Source organism: Schistocerca cancellata, chromosome 9 (assembly GCF_023864275.1).
Source record: "Schistocerca cancellata isolate TAMUIC-IGC-003103 chromosome 9, iqSchCanc2.1, whole genome shotgun sequence".
Taxonomy (NCBI): Eukaryota; Metazoa; Arthropoda; class Insecta; order Orthoptera; family Acrididae; genus Schistocerca; species Schistocerca cancellata.
In genome coordinates, this window is record NC_064634.1 from 336,869,209 (window position 1) to 336,890,783 (window position 21,575).

The 21,575-nt window shown below is 35.8% G+C and overlaps 2 protein-coding genes across 7 annotated transcripts in view; both read left to right on the forward strand.

Moving 5' to 3' along the window:
• The window catches only part of LOC126101604 (connector enhancer of kinase suppressor of ras 2), a 157,608-nt gene extending 151,436 nt beyond the window's left edge, over window positions 1–6,172 (forward strand). For 2 of the 3 annotated variants that reach the window (XM_049912282.1, XM_049912281.1), the window contains 2 exons: window positions 1,249–1,418; window positions 5,961–6,172. In XM_049912282.1, the coding sequence (XP_049768239.1) occupies window positions 1,249–1,418; window positions 5,961–6,060 (270 nt within the window). In that variant the 3' untranslated portion in view covers window positions 6,061–6,172. The remainder of the gene's footprint in view (window positions 1–1,248; window positions 1,419–5,960) is intronic. The other variant, XM_049912283.1, reaches the window with a different exon arrangement.
• Window positions 6,173–9,577: 3,405 nt separating this feature from the next.
• The window catches only part of LOC126100257 (GATA zinc finger domain-containing protein 14-like), a 160,608-nt gene continuing 148,610 nt past the window's right edge, over window positions 9,578–21,575 (forward strand). For 2 of the 4 annotated variants that reach the window (XM_049910845.1, XM_049910846.1), the window contains exon 1: window positions 10,320–10,600. The gene's annotated coding sequence lies outside the window, so the exon portion shown is untranslated. Of the gene's footprint in view, window positions 9,734–10,319; window positions 10,601–21,575 lie in introns of those variants that run through there. The other 2 variants (XM_049910844.1, XM_049910843.1) reach the window with 2 other exon arrangements.

The following is a 21,575-nucleotide window of genomic DNA, read 5'->3' on the forward strand; positions in this document are numbered from 1 at the left end:
CTCAACGACATATTTTTTACAGAGGTCCAATAATTACAGTTTTGAAGGAAGTAAGCTTAGGATCAAGAGAATTAGTGTACCAGATTTATGTGCCAGAGATGTTAGTCATGGGGCTGAAATTTGGCAGTACATTATATATTATCAAGCTGCAATATTACCATGTTGCAGTGGTGATTTCACAGTACTTCCCTTAATTCAGTTTCTCTAAACATTCCACTAAAGGTTTATTAGCCATATATGTTGGAGTACAAAATTAATGTTATGATAAATTGTTCTCTGATGAATTTCACACTTTTATAGCATGTTGTTCTTGCTGTGCATCTACTTGTTTGTTCACTACAGTTTCAGCTAACAACATCTAGTTAAACACTTCAGAGTTATATTAGGTAAATTTAAATACGAAATGTGTGTTCCAAAAGCTTAAAGTTTGAGCTTCCTCCTCCTGTTCCTCCCTATCAAGTGTGTTACAAGATTTATTCGTATTCCTTTACTAGACATATCACACCTTGACCTAGTGTTTACAATGAACATTGGCTCCAAGCTATTACCTTTTACCATGGAAAATACAGGTTGTGTGTTTCAGAGAAAAAGAATTGACTGTAACCAAAAGTTACTAAATGCACATTTACAGAGTATATCACAAGAAAAAAGAAACATTTCTTGTAATTAAAAAACAGTGAATATCTTTTTTTCGTGTACAATAATGTTCTCTTTCAACAATTTTTAAATAGGCATTGTTTCATTGTGTATGTACAGCAACATTTTTCAGATTGCCAACATTTAAGAACTTTATTGAAACTGTAACTATAATAACTGTGTGCTAAGAGAGTCACAATACTTTTCTAAATTGTATTATAGATGTATAAGTTTACGTAAGTCATTCTTGGATGTTTTTCATCACTCTTTTTTTAATACAATTTGTGTCAGTTTGTGATGCTCTAAAATATCTTTTGGTCAGAGTTCATCTACCAGTTTCGCTCTTACAGCTAGCTTGCATTTGAATGCAGGTTTTCTCTGTCATTTATCCTCTTCCTAGTGACATGTTTCTGTGTGCATTTTTCTTTCTTGCTCTATCCTTTCTGCAAGCTGCCATGTGTGACAACACACAACTCTGTCACAAGGGCTGTCTTTATTAGAGCTTTATAAAGTATTCTTTATGTACAGATGTATATGAGATGCATATACCATTTTCTTTTTTTTTTTTTTTACACACAAATTTTATGTTTTATGTTTTTATTGTTTTTTCAGCCTACAATGGGGATCTCGATGCTTGGCAAAAAGCCGGGCCGCCGTGTGCCCCCCTCTCCCACTCCTGACTACCCTGGTCTAGAGTATCCCCCTGTGTTCGAGCCTGAGACGTATACGCTGAGCGACGCTAGCAGCCTGGCTCGCTCCCGTGCCAGGCAGCGTCCCCCCAAGTGAGATTCCCTCCTACACCCCATTTATTTGCACCAGTCAACTGTGGTACAAATCTAAACTAGCATTCCTTGTGTAGACATATCAAATTGATCAGTCACCTTTAACGGGTGGGCACTTTAATTTACTTAACGATGAAACTGGGCTGTACTATTCCAACAAATTGTGATAGGTGTGACATATTTAAAAAATGTCATGGGACTAGGTGTCATACAATTTGTTTGTGCATGTTGCATGTTTATTCAGCTGCTTCTGGACTTTTGCCTGACATCCAATTGAATAATTTTATTGCTGAGAATGAAGTAATTATGCGCTTTCTTATAATACTCCAAAACACATCCTCAGTAAAATTTCTGTAAGATGACTCACTTGATTTACAAGATTTTAATGACTGTAATTTTGCTTAATATTCAAGACTGGCAAAGGTGGTGATACACCCATATATTATATATAAAGAACAATGTAATTTTGTTACTTGGTCAAAATTTTCTGTTATGTATTTGTAGTTGTGGAGATACAGGGTACAGTTACACCTCAGTCTGGGAGAACTGAATTTCTGATAATTACTGCTATCTTTGTATACAAAGAGCAATTTACGTGAAACTGTGTAGTGATATTTTGGCTACATGTCTTACGTAGACTATTTAAATCAAATAGTTTATTGTACTTGTTGAGACATAGTTGTTATACAAACACAGTACTGCCCCACCATTCTTATCTGTAAATGTTTCAGTGTAATAATACTGGTACAGTAAAAGCAGAAGTTTGTAGTTTGAGAAGAGAGACGCAGATACGATCAGCATAAACTATATACAAGTAGCATTGTCCTGGCAAGAAAAATGATCACAGTCAGACTGACAGAATTCCCAAACACACTAAAAATGGAATGGAGATGATTCCTTCAATAAAAATCTAAAGACTGGCAAAGTATGAACACTTTAATGTGAGAACTATCTAAATATAAATTGTTGGGTCAGAAACTAGAAATGTGGAGTGCTAGAAATGTGCAAGTTTCAGAGTATAAGATCAATGCAGATTAAAAGATGAATTTCCAGTGTAACTAAATAAAATGTAAGGAGGAGGAATGGGTTGTACTTAGGTTTAGGGTTGCAAAGCAAGAAACTGGGACATGTACAGCTAAACAGTGGCATCAGGATTTGTCATTTCTCTGTACAGTGTGATCTGTAGTATATTAAGCACAGTTATTTTGTGAATTCTAATGGTTGTTATGGTATAAATTATTGTTGGACGCAACAAAAAGAGCCATACTTCATCACAAGTAATGAATCTCCATTGCTTCTCTGTCATATGCGTGTCTTGTCTTTCAATTCATTTTGTGATAATGTATCAGCATACTTTTGTGCCAATGAGCACATTATCTTTTGACAGCTAAATTTTCTGTAACAGCTTTGAACAATTTAGTCTGTTCAAATTCTAGAAATTTCATTGAATAAATGAACTCTTTAAAGTTTTACTGCACATATAAATCTGCTTGCACACAAAAGTTGAATTTCAACAAGTATGCCTGTTACCATCATAAATGAAACATTTGGACATCGTGCCTATACTAAACATTTCCACCAATCTTACTGTCTCTTATATTGAGCAACTGTATCATTCACAATACTCCACAAATTATATGATTGTTGATCTCAAAGTCATTATGTATAAAGATGAATAGTGTTGAATGCATGAAAGTTTATACTCAGATGGCACATATAACAAAAGGACTTTGTGCTGAGCTATTTTGTATAAAAATATAAGTCTTACTCATAAAATGTGTGCAATATCCCAAGAGAAATTTTGATAAAGATGTATTTGAAATACAAAATTATCATGCCACAAGGTTCCATACGCGTAATAGTTTGGGAGTAGACAAATGGCAGATAAGTTGTACAAAATTAGATTTTGTGCCTCTTTCTGAATATACTTAGTTTCAGTTAATGATTTTGATACACGTTATGAACTTGCCCACTTCCTCAGCACAGTTGAGGATAATTGAACTAAGGGTGCAAGTAAATTAAGTTTATTGCTACTTATCTCAACCTCACAAACAGAAGTACTTAGACCATCATGTACTGATGCAATATGGCTGTCACTTAGTTGTGTATCAGTTCTTCTGCTGAAAAGTAAATGGGTATTATATTCAGGCCAGTGGATATTATGGGAAACTTCTGCTTTTATGAATGTAGTTTTTACAAATACTGTGGCTGAACATTTCTGTTATCTCTCTAAAAATCTGAGAGACATTTAACAATACTACATCTATTGTCATGTTGATGTGAATTAATTTCATCAGGTTATTCAGTTCAACATAGAAGCAGTAGAAACCATTTGATGGGACAATTGAAATGTTCATGTTGGTACTCTTACTGTTTGTCTTTTGTCAGGCTGCAGTAATGATTGATTGCTTGCCTGAGATGCTGATCATTATAGCTCTGTACAGCTCATTTACAAACTTTTAAAGCAGCTTTAAGCATAGTACAGATCACTGTAAGGTGTACATTCAGAAACTTATGAAAATTATTGAAAAAACTTCTAAATACACATTTTGTCTTGAGATTAATTTCAATTTAGCGCAGGCTGATCAAGAACAGTAAATAATAAGTCCCTATTCTGTGAGAAGGTACCAAAATAAAATTTCAGGTATTGATGTAAATAATGGAAGACATGGTTTTAATTCCATGAGAGTTAACTGCAAGCAAACATGTTAGTACTGCACAAGGAGGTATTCCTACCAGTTTTCATTATAACATCAGTTAAAATATTTCATAACAGATCAGCATCTCAGAAACCTCAGACATTTAATGTTACTTATGTGAAACATCTGCATATTTATGTGAAACATTTGCAGACAACTTTTTATGAACAGTAATGCTTTCCCAGATATATATGTTTGCTTGTTGAAGAAAAGGCTCCACAATGATGTCCAAAATTGTCACACAGATATTACAGATGATGGAAGCATTGAACTTGCAAGTATAATAGAATAAATTTTTAGTACTGTAAGACAAAACTGAATATTTTTTGTTAGTCAGAATGTAAGTTTATTTTATTGACATTCATCTTCTACATTTAAAGATCAACTTGTGCCATATTAAGAGAAAAGTGCACAATGTGGTATTGCATCACATTTATCATATGTGCAGCATTGCCCAGATTATAAAAACCTACACTTTGTTATTTTTATACAGAATCATGTCAGCCTTATAAAATGAAAACAGTGAAGAAATCCCACTTAACGAGAATATCCTAGTGGAATAGGCTCTATGACAAAGGAAAAATGTCTAAGCTATGATGGTTTCAGAAGGTCTTAGATAACAAGTTTATTGTGAAGCAGCACTTAAGCTGTATCCTCTACACGATTAATATTGCTCAGTGTTCTTGGGTGTTAGAACTTCAGTAATTCCAAAGAAGAATTAAATAAGAAAAGTAGTGATGAAGAAATTAAAATGAAACTTTTTAATAAACGGTTCATGTGCCTACTTTTTGGTTTCTTTGCAATTGGCCATTTTCATAGCACTAAAAGGTGTAGGTTCCTCAGAGAAAAATATAGCCCTTTTGTGCAGCTTCTTTCGTCTCTCAAAGAAGTACCCCCCCCCCTTAAAAACTAATAATGTTTAATAAATTTACAATAGGTCTACAGTAAAATTAAGAGGGTTTTTCCTTTACAGTATTGTAACTTTGTGCCATATTGCCAGCAAGTTTTATCGTAACTTTGCCAAAATCATTTTGCTTCCATCATTTGTGATTTTCAAGTTAACTCACATTATGCTTTAGAAATAATTGATAACAATTAGCCTGTACATTTCTAGCTGCCATGTTGTATGTTCTCTGGGAAATGGATTGTGGAGAAAACAGTATCTTCTAAACATCAGGTCATCCATGATTAAAATATTCATAAAACTGTATTTTCTTTACTAACACATGTCTCAACAAGAAGCACTAAGCAGATTAATCAAAAGCTTCATTATGTAACAGATTTTTCATTGGTTTATAACGTTATTTTTTACTGCTTGTTTGTCAGATTTAACATTTCTCACTTCCCTTACATGAAAGAGATTCACATAAATGCCAATTAACGAGTAACATTGGATCTCTCCTAACCAAGATTGAGGCTAACATCACAATGTAAAGGAACTTTTGGATTTTACTTGCTGCTCCAAATACCTCCAGGATCTCCTCCTAATTTTCATTGTCAAGAGCGGGTGCTGATGACTGCACAGTTGAGTGCCCCAAAAACCAATCATCATCATCATTGTCAAGAGATCGCATCTTCTAATATGTATCCAGTGGAAGCCTGTCTTTGTTTAACACCTTCGGTTGTCTTTCCTGTTTTCTTTTATCTGCTGTCCTAACCATTTTATGAATAACTGGAATTAGTTTGCTGAATAATTATTGTGTAATTCTTCTATAGTTCAAGAAATAAATTTTACACACCAGACTTTGATGTAGTTTGGCTGATGCATGTAACTCAGTTTTGCATGATTTTTCTGCACGATGGAATATGCTGGTAACGTTTGACTTGGCTTTTTTATTTCCAGAGTTATGCATGCTGTATTGATAAAGACTCTGGTGCACGTGAGAGCCAAATGTCAGAATAATTTTCCACCCTTCATCGTCCCCATTGCAGATGTCTTATGAATGTAAATCTACGATGTTAATTTTAAAATGACTGTAAGAATCAGAAATGTATAGATATATTTACACTATAATATTGTAAAAAAAATTAAATAAATATGTTTTATTGTTTGAATTGTAAATGTTTAACCCACAATGACTATATTATGGTTGCACAGAAAGTATGTGTTTTGTTTCTTGTTATATATTGTGAAACTTTTACCTTAAATATGTATTGTGAAACCTTTACCTTACATATGCTTGCAAGCAATTTCACACTTGACATAGAAAGCAGACGGTAACAGTGCTTGATGATCACCTGTACATTACATTCACATTTTACATGCAGACACGCAGCAACGTGTATTGGTGAAGAAAGCATTGTGACAAACAATCTGAGCATCCAATGACAGGTAAGCTTATATTATAGAACTTGAGAACTGTTAGTTGAATGTTTATTTTCATATAAAACTGTAGAACATTCTTGACAACAGATTTGTTGTCTTGCTTGACACTGAGTATGCCAAGTTTGAGCTCCTTGTATCACTAATACCATAACCAAGTTCTAGTTTGACTCATTACCTGTACAACAGAGCAGTTACTGCCATGATCACCCTTGCTTACCCAGTGTAGATATTTACAGTTTTGTTCCACTAGCAAAATCTGCACACAGATTCGCTGATATGGAGTTTATAAAATTGCACACAACATAAGTCTATTTACAAAAGTCCTCAGGAACCATGTTTCTCTGACCTCTCAAAATGTACCCCTCCATTGGTTGCATCAATGGTATGGCTATCTGTATCACCGAGACACACAAGCCTGCCCACCAAAGGCAAGGTCCATTGTTTTGGACAGGACAGGGCGGGGGGGGGGGGGGGGGGGGGGGGGGGGGGTGTATAGGTTTAAAACAGTTCATTGAGATTTTCATAATAAAATAGAAAAATACGTAGGTCCACATCTAATTGATTATATTATGAAATCCTCAATGTACCATTTTAAATCTATAACCTACATGTGCAAACGAAAAAATTGTGTAGTATTTCTGGACGCCCAGCGAAGACACTTTGTAACTAAGGCAAAACTCTGGGTACCCAACATAAAGGAAGAACTTAATGTGCAACATGCAAAAAGAATTTTTCTTTTGAACTAATGTAATTTATATACAGCTTTTGCAAAAATGGCCAGCACATGAAACTTGTTAAAATGTCTATTGATGGAAAGTATATGCTCAGTGTGTTATGAGAACATTTGGAATTGTTCTTGCCATGAGTAATGAATTTCCAGTTCTTAGACAGCTCATTTAACTGACAAAACAAATAGTGGAGATGGAAGTTAAATAGCAAATCATGAATGCACCAAAACATACCACATCTTGGAATCTCTCACTACTAAGTAAAATAAGGCTCAAGATATTTCAAAAGTACAATAGCTTCATTCTCTGTGGAACAGGTAGCTCAACACAAATAGAAGAAGAAATACTTTCATTTTTTAGTGTTTGGTTGAAGAAATCTCTTTGGGCAGGGAAAAATGAAAATGATTAAGAGACAGGAAAAAAACTAAGTGCTGTATTACTTGACGAGTCAGTCATACATTTTCCAAATAATTAAAATCAGAATAATGTACAAGGCAAGTAATTCATGTTTGCAACCATAAAAAGGTGGACTCCTTCAGGAAACTGAAGAACAATTCCGATGGATGTAGTGTTCTTGGCTACTGTCAATGTTTGACGAATAAGAATTATGTGGTGCAAAATAATTGCCAGTTGAATCATTCTGGGTGTGAGAATTACATCAAAATGGTATTATGGGTGTTTATTTCTCCCTGCCGGAGCCACAGTTTAGGATCGGAACCAAACTTGGACAACACTCCAGCACAACTTGTAGTATACAGCCTACTCTATCTGAAGTCTATATTCCTGTAAACCTATATCTTGTTACCTTCAACCAGAAACTCGACTCTCTTGATAGTGTGATATAAAGACAAGTTATTCAGATGCAGTGGCCGCTAATAATATTTCTTGACAAAATACGTTTTAATGTAGTTTGTGCTTGGTACTAGATCACAAAGAGCCATCAAACATAACCAGAAGGTTAAACATGCTTTCCTTAAGTGTTCTATGCAATGTCATGGAACCTTTAGAGCTGTGAGCATTAAAATTACTCACAAAAATGCAACACTGTTAAAATTTTTTCTTTCACATTGATCTTTAAACAAAAAACCAACCACAAAATTTATAACAGATCATCTACTATAAGAAAATTCATTTTACAGACTTACAACAGTATTGCATATTCACAGGAATGCATCATGTGGTCATCAGCAATATCGTACTCGCATTGCGAAACAGTAATAAGGCAATCAAAACACAGGTGTATGTGTACTTACTTGATTTGGAGAGATATTAAGAATTTTTCACATGCAAATCAATCTTTTGACTTTGTTGAAAACTCACTTATAAATTAAACTTTGGGAAAATCTAGTACATCCATGGAGTTTCTTAAGATTGCCAGCGTGTTGGCCATGTCTCCTATGGCCATTGTTCTGTCTCTGCCAGCAGGGCCTCAACGCTCTCTCTGTCCCGGTGCATGTTGTAATGTTAGCCTCCAACACCTACACTTCTGTTCTGTTACACAGGAACAAGCCCTCATAGAATCTAGATAATCTCTGGTAGAAGTGGCAAATAAAGTTTGTATGTTTTTAATTTCTAGTATTCTGACTGACTTCCTAAGCTCATGCCAGACAGGAATGCACAGAACTTTGTATTACAATATGGAACCTCAGTTTGCACTCTTGACAATTATATCCATAGTTCATAGTCAAGCAATGTGAATTACAGTTCTTCTGAATGATTTTATTATGTTTAATGAATACAATTAAATAACAGTACTAGCAGAGTAGGCCTGTATTCTGATACAGTATTACACTTGCGAGAGAAAATTCTCTCGGGATTCTAAAATGAAATCTAACTTTTGAATTTTACAGTTTACTGCACATTATATTCACTTTCCTTATTAGTGAATAAAGATTTCTGCGTTCACGATTTGGCGCTTTCCGAAGAATCAGGTTGTATGTTGATACAATAATTAGTGTACATTTATTTCAGTTAGTGTGACTCAAAACTTAAGAACTAGCGATGCGAGGATATAATAGCCAAATCACAGAACATCAATTTTGCACACGAATTTTAATGCGTGAGGCAAGTCGTTACAGAATTTTCACGATACGATATTAACTAGACACTTCTAACAGCTGAGCAAATTATTAGCACGACGATCAGTAAGATACACTGGTGTGCTTGATGCGAACAAGCTGAAGTAACAAAATCCACTTCTTCAGACTTAATTTTCTTAATTGTGCCCGCAAAGAAGTTCTGCGTAGAATGCAAGTCTTAATTTGTATTTAATAAACGAATGACAATACGATATGTAACTTCGTGACATCCAGCTGACTATTAAATTTGTCGATTTTTTGATCACTCTAGTTTCGCGCAAGTAGTCTTTTGTTTCAGATTACTGCCAACTTTACAAATTATAGATAACAAAACCGGGTGCACTGTAGTTGCTATCTGAATGTCACGTTGCGCTGTTATGGAATTTGTGTTATGCAGTAATTCAACAGTGGGCGCTAATTACAACTCTTCGAGGAGGCGACTTACAGTAAAGACGCGAGTCACCTCTACTCGTGCAAATGTAAGGTACGAAGAACAAATCAAATCTGTAGTACCAGCACTGCGTGAGAAAAGTCGGAATATGTCCCCACAGCGACGCTACGTATTGGGCGTATAACAAAGTTTGACACCTTCATATCGTTTAACACTGAGAATAATTTATGTAATCTGTTTTACATGAATACGATATTCCTATTTAATGACATGCCTGAACCTCAAGCTTTAGTTTCACAACACAGCTTGCTCTCACTGCGACATAATCTGCTAATGTTGGCAGAAAGACCTTAATCCAAAACTGTTGTGGGAGCTCGAAGAGCATAATTTATTGAGTTTTCTCTTCATACACTATGAAGCTGATCTGCACTTGATAATAGTATATCTTTTGATATAAATGGTTTCATTTACCCAATGACCCGAGCAATCCCCAAATTGAGAGTGGTGACGAGTGATGCGTTTTGTACTTCAGTCGTGAAAAAAAAAAAATAGCATTATTTTATTATGATATTATCAATGCACACATTGTTGTGCACAAACCTGGATTCCAAAGCCATATCCTCTATTAAAGTTCAGAAATAAATAATTTCTGAAAGGTGGCAACACTTTCTTGTGCTGCGCACGTAAGATATTTATTTAACATGTTTCGCGGTATGAAAAAAATAGAAACTCATAGGAATGCTTATTAATTACATATATATGAGCGTTTTAACACGGGGAGGGAAACTTCAGGTAGTACTAACAGATTACTGCTAAGCCGAAATGTGCAGCTCAAATCTTGAAGGGGAAGTCCCGAATGACGAAAGGCATTGTGAGGTACGTGTTGGGGAATTTACTTACTGTGGCACTTGCTGATCTTTAAGGTCGAAACGTCCAGCAAAGTTGGTGTTGTGGTGGAAGGTAGGTATATATTTCGTTCATTGTTCTGGTGTATCAGTTAATGATTTAAACCTTTAGAAAATGGCAGGCATTCGTCACACTTTACACCCTTACATGATATTGTACGTTACTGGTGTAAGTGTGAGTAAAAAGGTTTCCTTGTTAGAAGGTGCAGAAACACATGCTGCTATGTTTATTGTTGCGTTGTAATATTTAGTGTGAAGTACTAACATTCACATAGAGCCATCCGTGAATTGTGTTATAATGTTAATTAATTTTTGTACTCATAGCATTCATGTTCGAAAGAATACTATCAACAACTCCTTCAGAACTATATTGGCGCAGAAACTAATTGTCATATAAATTGATATGAATATCTACTGTGTGACTTGCTATCGGCGCAGTTAATTTTAGATTAGGAAGGTCCTGTCTACAACCAATGGTTAGTGCAGGGACTTTGTTCCTACATGTTAAGAAACCTGCTTTTCTGGCAATAGTTTGAGAATGTGGATAGACAAAATCATTGGTCTTGTGTCACGCACAACTTTCCTGCATAAACGGTAGATCGTTTCTGGTCCAGATAAACTTATGAGTTCACTGCTTCTTTAATTTCTTGTCCAGATTGTGTGGATTAGCCTGATTTTTATAGAAGATTTAGCTTAAATTACCTTTTAAAAAACAAAGAAAAGGTAATCTAAATGGTACCAAACTACTGAAATGCTTGAAGCAAGAATTAACGAGGTGAAGGAGTCCATAGGAAACTGTTCAAACGAAGTGATACCATATGTTCTATTGAAAGGACATGTATATACAAATCAGTATGAAGTAGCTTCAGAATGAATGGATAGAGACTTGTTTAAGTAACATGAAAATATGTTGGTCCCCGGCGACGGTCATATGTTGAGTATGCTGTAGTATTAAAATTTCCCATGGCATTGTACTTCTGTGACAACAGTTTTAGATACTTTATATGCATTTGCTTCCTTTAATATTTGTAAGGGTGCTGATAACCTTGGCGTTGAGTGCCTGTAAGCTCCCAATGCTCCTACACACACTGCATTTCCTTTCATCTGACACCGAGGTTATATAGTTAATAGAATAACGGAGAAACTACAGCAACATTTATATATGGAATCATCTCGCAATGATATTTTAACCTTTTTGTCAATATAATACAATGATAAACATCTCACAAAAGCATATACACAGAATATGTCAGTATGTTTTTATGAGGATAGGGCACATGGTTGGCTGTGGCCTTGCTGAAGTAGCCATCCTGGCATTTGCCTGATAGGATTTAGGAAAACCACAGAAAACCTAGATCAGGATGGCCAGACAGACAAATCCCATCTTCCCAAATATAAGGTCAGTGTGTTAACGACTGTATTGTGAATATGGCTTAAAATAAATAAATTAATAAAAAATAATAATAATTTTGTGCAGTTTCTTCAAGTCTCTCAACATTATCACTGCAGATGCCATGAACATTCATTGGTGACTTTGCAACCATGATCATGCTGCTTGCCCTCACTTCAGTCCATTCTGAAAAATGACACCTGGCCTATAAATATGCTGCTGTGCCTCATGCACTTCACAATGTCCTCCCTTCTTTTTGTGTGGAAAATTTGAGCCAACATCCCCCTTAATGTGTAGCATGTTGATTTGACTAGAATGACAGGATGTTAAACGTCATGCACTCTCTTTGTAAAAACATTACATTATGATCATATCTCATAATGTTAAAGAGTGTTGTAGTTGTCCCCTTTCATTATTAACCCATAGTCTTATTTGTACAAGTAGCCTAATTTATAATTTTGTTGTATATACAATACTTATGTAGTACATTACTTCTGAATTATGTTTCACGTTTGTTAAATATTTGTACTGTATCATTGTATTCTGTAATGGGAGGAGAAAAATGTGGAAAGAGCACTGGCCATAGCAAAAATATAAATATGTAGCCTGCTACAGACATTACGAAATCCATATCTTTGTCATCAATAAATCATTTACTGTGTGCTAAAAGTGAAATTATGAGAATACAACTAAAATTTGCCTTGAGCAATAATAAACAAGAAACACGTGAGGCCTTAATTGCGATAGCTCCCCATCTGCATTCTCCATATCTTTTTGCAGTTATATGTGAATATGAAATAGTGTTTCATTTTTCTTTGATGTGTTTGGAGAGTATTTATATTTGTGCATATTTACTCCAAATTCAAAACAAACCTTCCTAGCTAAAGCATTAAAAATGGGGTTGTACCATTTTATCTTAGATCTGTTTCCTGTGAGAGAATCATGTACTCTCTCTCTCTCTCTCTCTCTCTCTCTCTCTCTCTCTCTCTCTCTCTCTCTCTCTCTACTTACACCCTTTCGTGTGAAGAAGAGGTGTTTTTTGTGCAGCAGACCAATCTGCAGCATAACCTGAAATCTTAAGTTTTTTATTGCTGTTGTTTGTACCACATTTAATAAATGCAGGTATGAAGACATGTGAGCCAAATCCATTATTACCAGCACTGACTTCACATTTAGTATGGGTTTGTGTGTGGATAACAAAAGTCCTGGACTAAATTCAGAAAACCTGTTTTACATAATATAGTAATTGCTTTTGAATATTTTGGTGTGTGTAATATTCATAAACCATAACACAAAGCAAACTGTAAACCTAAAGCTAATCCTAAGACATTAGAGAATTTGTAGAAAAAATGTAGTTTGCACATTTATTGTTTTCAAAATTAAGCCTATGACTCAGTTCCCAGCAAATCATGCTCCCAAGTATTGAAAGAACAAGATCTACATGTGAAAACACTTGCAGTCATAAAACGGACACTGACCAGATGAAACCAGTGGCAAGTGCTCGGAGAAACTCCCAAATCCTTTCGAAATCAAAGTAGTAGTTAGACAAGATGAACTGTCTCCATTACTTTTCACTTATGTCCTTGAGAAAGTGACACAAATACGGTGCAAATTGAAATCAGCCCATAAAACTGACCAACCAATCACTTTAGGTAGAAGCAAGTTACGTGTACGCTGTGTAGCATTCACAGATGGTTTAACAATAGTAACTCATGACATTGCATCAGCCCGAAATCAAATAGCTAGTTCCACAATTTAAATATGCAAGTGAAACCATTCAGGAAAACTACATCGATACAGAAGCAAACAAAATTAGATGCCAAAGGATGGAAACTGAATCTTGACTTAAAATCCAAAATATCTACAAGAAATATTGAAAACATAGAGAAAGGGAAGAAAAATTATAAGCCTAAAACTTGTAGACGAACAATACCGACTCGGGAAGTTTCCCATCCCTCCTCCCCTATCAACAAGAGTAAAATCAAAATGGACACGATGAAATAGGTTGGCAAGACAAAAACTAATCTGAAATACGTAGGAATTACTCCAGAAGTTCAACACCGTGTAGCCTTCAGGTCCAAAAGGAAAAACCAAAGAGGAAGACTTCAGTCTGAAGAGATAAATAAACACTGCAGGAAGAGAATGAAAAAAACATGGACACAAAGAAAGTCAAATGCCCACCTCTTAAGTATTTATGCGGTCCTGATAGTCTTATTTGCAAATAAGAATAATAAATCTATATTCACAACATGTCAGTTGTTGTACAAGAATTTCAGGAAGAGGGCATAATGTGAAATAAAATAATGTCAGTGGGTGATTCCCCTCACTGAGCATGTGTTACAAAGTAGTGCGTTAAGTCAGGGTGTTGGTGGTGTGAATTTACTAACGAAGCACTCAATTTCGGCTTTATGAGTCACAGAAGTGATGCGTTTTGTTCATTGCAGACAATATTACTGGCCATTTATAATCTTTATTACACACTCTGAAACAAAAACAATCTTGAAAATTATTCACTGGTTCTCTGCAAATGGACTTCCATTGAAACGAATACTGCAATTTTGTTCTGCAGAAGGCCTGACTCACCAGAAATAACTTGTGAGAAAATAACTGCTGAAATGGAAGTCACATATTACAGATCTTGGTCATATAAACTCTACAACTTCTGCCTCACAGGCAATAGTTAACTTGGGAGATAGAAACTGTCTAAAAGTTAACATGGCATTATTTGCTGGGGCAGCTGTTCACTGTGGAAGAAAGTGTTCATTTCACAGAAGCACATAAGGGTAATAAGTCTTGACCCTTTTGTAGATGGCACTTTAAACAGTTTGATATCATGGCAATGGCCTCAGTACATGTATCCCCCTTATATTTTGTTGCCAACAAAGACAACAGTATCATTCATAAAAATAATACCGTGTGTGTGTGTGTGTGTGTGTGTGTGTGTGTGTGTGTGTGTGTTACAGTTATAAATTAACATACATAATTTTGGAAAAAGAGTCTTCAATCTGCGCTGTTCTTAAAAAATATCTGTAATTGTCGTGACTTTGCTGTCGTGCTGATATTACAGCAATAATTGATGGCGTGGCTCTACGAAAAAACAAGTTGTGAGATTTTTATGAAGTTTATAGCTGAAATCCGTGGTGATTTTTAATATGTGCCTGTACTCTTAAATCAACATGGGGTATACAGCAGAGTCTACAGTGTAGCCTGTCACATATAAAACATTCATTCCATTCACAGGTGGAGAATGGTAAGGGTAAGATGGAGAATTGTAAAGGTAACTCTGTAAATGTTACTAGGGTTATTTTATATGTGAAGTCTCTGTCACAGCCTTCTGTAGGTGACTGAGCAGCATTTTATGATCCTGTCTCACAGACTGGTTTTGAAATATTTGCGGCAGGTTTTGTGAGAAGACTGCTAAAGGTCTTGTCTGTAATTCTAAAGTGGAAGACTATCATCACCTTATTTGTTGCTTTGCTGATGTGCAGTCATAAACTTAAAGCAACTGGCAGTAGGTTTTGACAACTCATTTAAAGTGCTGGCCACTCACAAGTAAAATATTTAGTTACCCTAACCACCACTGACACACATACGTAAAGGACATCTTTGCCATCTATATGTATTTGGCATTGTTGCAATTTCACCCATTTCATTTCTGAAGGCAGGTTAGGCATCAAGTCAGAACATGAATAAAAACAGAACTATACAGCATTCAGCAGTAGCAGGCCAGAAACAATGTTTCCTTTGGTCAGCAAACAATGTTTTGAGCTCGGTGTAAATAGCTTGAGAATCTGTTAATGAACATAGTTCTAGCTTTCATGAGCTTGATCTGACTTTCAACTTGCTATGTTGAAGATCACATTGGACACAACATGACAAATCATGCCAAAAGGAAGCTACCAACATCTCCAGTACAGCACTAACAGTTATATTTGTGAATCTGCATACTATCAGGTACAAGATTGCAATTTTTGTACAAAAATGTGACAAAGATACATCATAGTAGTAATTCAATGTTATGTCAATAAAAATAAATTTATCCTTGTGGTGATTCCAGTTAGACTCCTTAGAATTTTACACAGTGTGTGTCATTTAGTGTAAGACTATTAATGTTTACTTATGGTGATATTGCAATTATTGCTTTTTTTTTAATTGCATATTATTAATCTTCATGAGATTAAGGCTTCAACTGTAAGCTTTTTAAGTGTCTTCAGCTAAAACGTGATCTGTGTCTGCTAAGATTGAGTTTGGGCCCGTGCTTCATAATCACCAACATTAACAGTTTGCAAACTGCACTTTAAAGTCATGAGAAGATTATTTATGTAGATAAAGAACAAGAAGGCTACTTATGTAGGTTAAGAGTAAGAGAGGGCTAAGTACCAATCCTTGTGGCATTCCATCTCTTTGTTCCCCATTCTAAGATAAATTTTGAGCCTGTGATACAGTTTTCAGTGAGACTCAGTGCTTCCTATTTTGAAGGAAATACTATTGGTGCAAGAAGGACCCATCAGTGCTGTAACACTTTAGTTTTCCAAGTAGAATGTTGTGATTCACCTGATGAAAGGCTTTGAAGAGGCCACAAAATATATCAGCAAGATACTTTTTTCTTGTTTAGCTCTGCCAGGGCATCATTTGTGATGTATTATATTGCTTTCTGTGTGCAGAATTCTGTATAAAAGGCAAACAGAGATGCAGTTAATTATGCTCTGCTCTGTTCAATGAGCCAGTATTTTATCATAAGCAATTTCTCAAACACTTCTGAAGAGACGGGAAGGATAGTTAGCTCTATTATTAGGGATGATTTTTATATCTCCAGTATTCCAGATAAGTGTTGCTACAGTGTATTTAAGTCCGCCAGAAAATATGCCATGTGTCACTGCTTGATTACAGTTATAAGTAAGGTAAACCTCCCCAACTGAATGCCTCATCATTGGATGCGGTATGGAGGGGCATGTGATCAGCACACCACTCTCCTGGTCATTTTTGGGTTTCTTGGCTGTGGAACTGCTTATGATCAGTCGAGTAGCTCCTCAGTTGGCATCAGAAGGCTGAGAGCACTCCATAACAGTCCTCTCACCAAGGAAAAATCCCTGGCAGTACCAGGAATTGAACCTGGGTCACCCACATGGCAGATGATGACACTGACCTCTCAGCTACAGAGGCGGTCAATTGCGAAGATAGTTTAAGGGTAAAACTATATGAAGTCAGCCCTACATTTTAAAGTTATGCTTAAGAACTGGCATAAGCAGCATATGGTCACATGATTGTTGCTGGTGCATGCAGTATCTGCTCAAATGAATTTAATGTAGGTTATCTCTGTTAGGTTATTTTTTGTGGCTGCAACATTTCTTCACACTGTGAGGAAGTAATCATTGAATCTGATGGCCTGTGAGTTTCATCTGTTAACATTTCAGCCGAAGTTATTTTTACGGGCGGTCTCTTTGATTGCAAATTTGGTTTCTGTTTATTAATATTACTAATAGTTTTAGTGTTATCCTTAGACTTTTTTTTCCAGCAAAGTACTTGCGTTTTGCTGCTTTTATGATTGACGGAGGATTTTGTTATTCTGGTGGTAGTAGAGTTTCTACCATTGATTACAGCCTTTCCATGGGATTATGTAGACTACTCATGTCCTAGCACAAGATACTTAGATTCCAGGAGTTACTCATCCCTATCCTTCTCTGTTTGATTTTGCGCTTACTTCTTTTAGAGGTAAAGGACACCCAAAATGCTGTAGGAATGAGTTTGAGAAATGATTCCATGATACTTTTAGTTCTATGATCTGTACCTAGGTGGTCAGTATATTTTATGGTAAACAGTTGACCATTTTTGTCAGATAAACCATTGAGTATTGGGTTTACTGCTAAATCACTGCAGATTTTTGTATATAGAAACAAGTTATCAGTAGGTGTTCCACTTCACCCTTCAGTCCCCATAGAGAATTTTACAATGGAAAACTATCAAGAGGTGGGCACCAACAGTACTATGTGCCCATGGTCAGTACTGTCAGGCAGAAAAACAACACTGCAGACTCTGAAATCAGTGATCCTCCATTTAAATCTGGATAACCTTATTAAAAAATATCTGTTTGATGATGCTTAAGACTGTTCCTGCTGGAGACCTGTAAACCATCAACATTAAAAGTGTGTGTGTGTGTTTTTCCTGTTTTCCTGATCCACTATTGTGGCACAGCATTCACAAAGCAGTTCAACATAGTATTCATGAACGTGAAGGGCCTGCACACAATTTGCATCTATCCTTTCATCCTTCTGTACAAAATATGAAGTTCAGCCTTTTTATTTACGGGGCTTCTATTGTTTAATGGAGGACCCAAAATACATTTTCTTTAATATTGATGGCTTTGACCCTGCTGCAGTATTCTGTTTTACTAGTAACTACTTAAATTGTTAAGGCAGCCACACGCACTTGTAACAGCATGCTTGACAAGAGCACACATGTAAGCTTGCTTGCCCATGTGTAAGATGAATTTACGCAAGCATCACAGTTGCATACTTGTGCAAGCATGTGTATGATTGAGTGCTTGTATTCAAACTAGCGAGTTTTTTTTTTTATTATTATTTTTTTTTAATTGCATTATGCACCAAGGTTGTATTGTAATGTGGAACGAGTCAAGTAATAAAATGTTACATGGGGGAAAAAACGCAGTACTGTGAGGCATGTTCCTACTGTGGGTGGTCAATATGAGAGTATTCTTTTAGTTGGTTTTTAACCTCTCTTTACTCCACATATCATGTTTTTATTTATTTATTTATTTTCACAAGCAAAGAAATTGGCTGTCAAATCCTGCATATTGTTACCTGAGCTCAACAATTTCTGATAAACAATTCCGCTCATACAAGCACACTTTTACATGTGTGCTTGTCAGGCGTGCATTTATGTGTGTGACTACCTTAACTCCATTTATTGTGCAACTCTGTCTAATGCATGAATTTACCTCAGGAGGCATGCTGGAAATCACTGGAATTGGATGGATGTCGCTGTGGTCAGACTGGATGCTTCTGGCATTTAGATGTACAAGTAGCTTCTTATTTTAAGTCTTCACATGTGATCTATTTTGTGTATGATAGCACTGAATGAGGGACAGTCCATCAATCCCATCCAAGTGTGGACATCCTTCTCTCCTGAGCAATTTTGTGAGTTCCGCATTAACACCTTGAGAACATTTTATGCAGCACTTACTATATCGCTCAAAGAGTTACATGGTCTTCATGATGAACAATCTTAACAATTTTCCTATAATCCTCAATTTTATTATGGCAATGGTCCAAGCTGTTGCTTGCATCACCCTACAAGTATTACACAATCTTCTTTTCCAGGATCCTTCCCCAAAAAGTCTAAATCACAGGTAACATCTATGAGCCCTGCACTTGGCTAAAAAATACTAGTTACATGATATCTGTACTTGTTCTCTGTAATCACTTCTCAAAGAATTCTGCACTATTTAATATTGCCCTCCCATGCTTACAGCAATACTCACATTGTTTCTGAACTTCTTGGAATGCTTTTGTCCTCAGTTTCCAAAGCATGAATCTATTGGACACAGCTAGACTGAAACAATCAGACTTGCAACATCCCCTGGATCTTTTCACTGATTTGCAAGGCTTTACTGTAATCCAGTCTTCTGGTGTAGCCCTAACATTAACTACTGCAGCTTGCAAAACTGTTGTCTTCTTTTGCTACTGCCAAATCAGCTAGATAAATTGTTGCATAGCAGCAGTGAGAATCATTGCAACTCCATAAATGGCCAACATCATTCCTCATGTAGATCGTATTACAACAACCCACATGAAAATTACATGGGAAGTTCTCAAACTGATTGCCATTCCTGATAATTCTGTGGCAATCTGCACATTTGTCCATTATGACAATCAAGCTGTTCAGGTTTAAAGCTTTTTTCGAGGAAATTTAAATCGGAACAATTTTTGATAAAATTATTTGTAAATGAGAATACTCTTGATGGTTGCATTATGTAATTCAAAGGTAGCTTTAAGGCTTAAATACTTTGAGTTACAGAATTTTTTATGAAGGAAAATGAAAATTATTCTTAAAGTTAACTGTATTTACGTGTAAGAAATACAGTTATTTATGCAAGATTATGTTCACGGAATTTATAAGATTAGTTCGTTTAATCATTTGTGTCGATTAGCGAAGGTTTTTCCATAGCTGCAGACATTTACTGCCACAGCAACAGAGGTTAGGTTAATTCACAACCACCATACTATCGATACAAATTGTAATAACATGTCACTTACATTATACTCAAAACTGTATAATAAAATTATGTTCAGCTGTTGTATCGAACCATGGCTATTCAGATATTGGTGATGATGAGTTGAAACATTTAGACTATAGTCTTTAGGCTGTACAAGGTGTTTCAAGCCTTTAGGGTCAAATTGGAGTGCCCCACAACTGATTGTATTGAGTTAGGATATTGCTGGTCAGAAATGCATGTTTATTGTGTTGTGAACATGCAGTGCATAACAGCAGCAGAGCTCATAGTAAGTGTTCAAAGTGCTGACAACCAGTCTTAGTGCATGCATGGCAGTGGTGCCTGCATTTCTGCCGTACTCTGTAAAAAGATCCCTGGTGTCTCTAATTCTAGAAGTTGTGTACAGTAAGTCTATTTTTGGTGACCAGGTATATGCACTGTTTATCACCCGCTGCCTGTTCCAGTGGATAATAGACATGTGGGATCTTAACAAGAGTATGGCAGAAGAGCATTCACCACTACAATACATGCATTGAGACTAGCAGTCATTGCTCTGAACAAGTACTATTAGTTACATTCTTGTTATACTGTGTATGCTCTGTATGTCCATAACACAATAAATAAGCATTTCTTACCATTAGTTCTCTATCTCAATATAACTGGTTGTGTATCCACCATCATCTGTTTCAGTTTGACCCAAGAAGTTTGACATATGCTGTATAATCTATAAAAATAAGGAAACCATATGAAACTATACTATTGAAGAAGATGTGATTGAGAAAGAGAATGTCATTATTTAAAATATGTCTGCATACTACACTGCAAATGGGAGTAATGCTGCTACTAACATACATTGTCATGAAAATAGATATATAAGAATCTCAAAAAAATAATCTCATATTTGAAGATCGTAAGTGCCCCTCCCACACACACAACACAACGCAAGACACAGTTTGCCAGTGACTGTGAACATAAGGCAGTCTAGGCACTGCAGGCATCCCAATTGCTGTCATAAACATAATACTTCTGAGAATAGATTAGTAACTATACTTTACCATTGAATAGCTGAATAATTTCAGCAAGGAACCTATGACATTGGGAGCAGTTGTTAGGCGAAGACAAATACTGTGTCAGAGAGAGAGAGAGAGAGAGCACCACATTGATTTTGTGTGTACTAGAAATGCTTTAATAATGATTTAATTTACCAGTTATGTTAAATACACTTTATAAAACAGAAATTGTGTATGTAAGGGAACTTGTATAAAAATGAAACAGCATTTGCTTGTAGAATGATGCATTAGCTCTTCAGGAGAGTGAATTCTGTTCTGAAAATCAGTGGTAAATTAAACATCTGCCAGTCCAGGACTCAGATCTGGTATAAACAGCAATGGAGAGCATTATAGCAAGTAA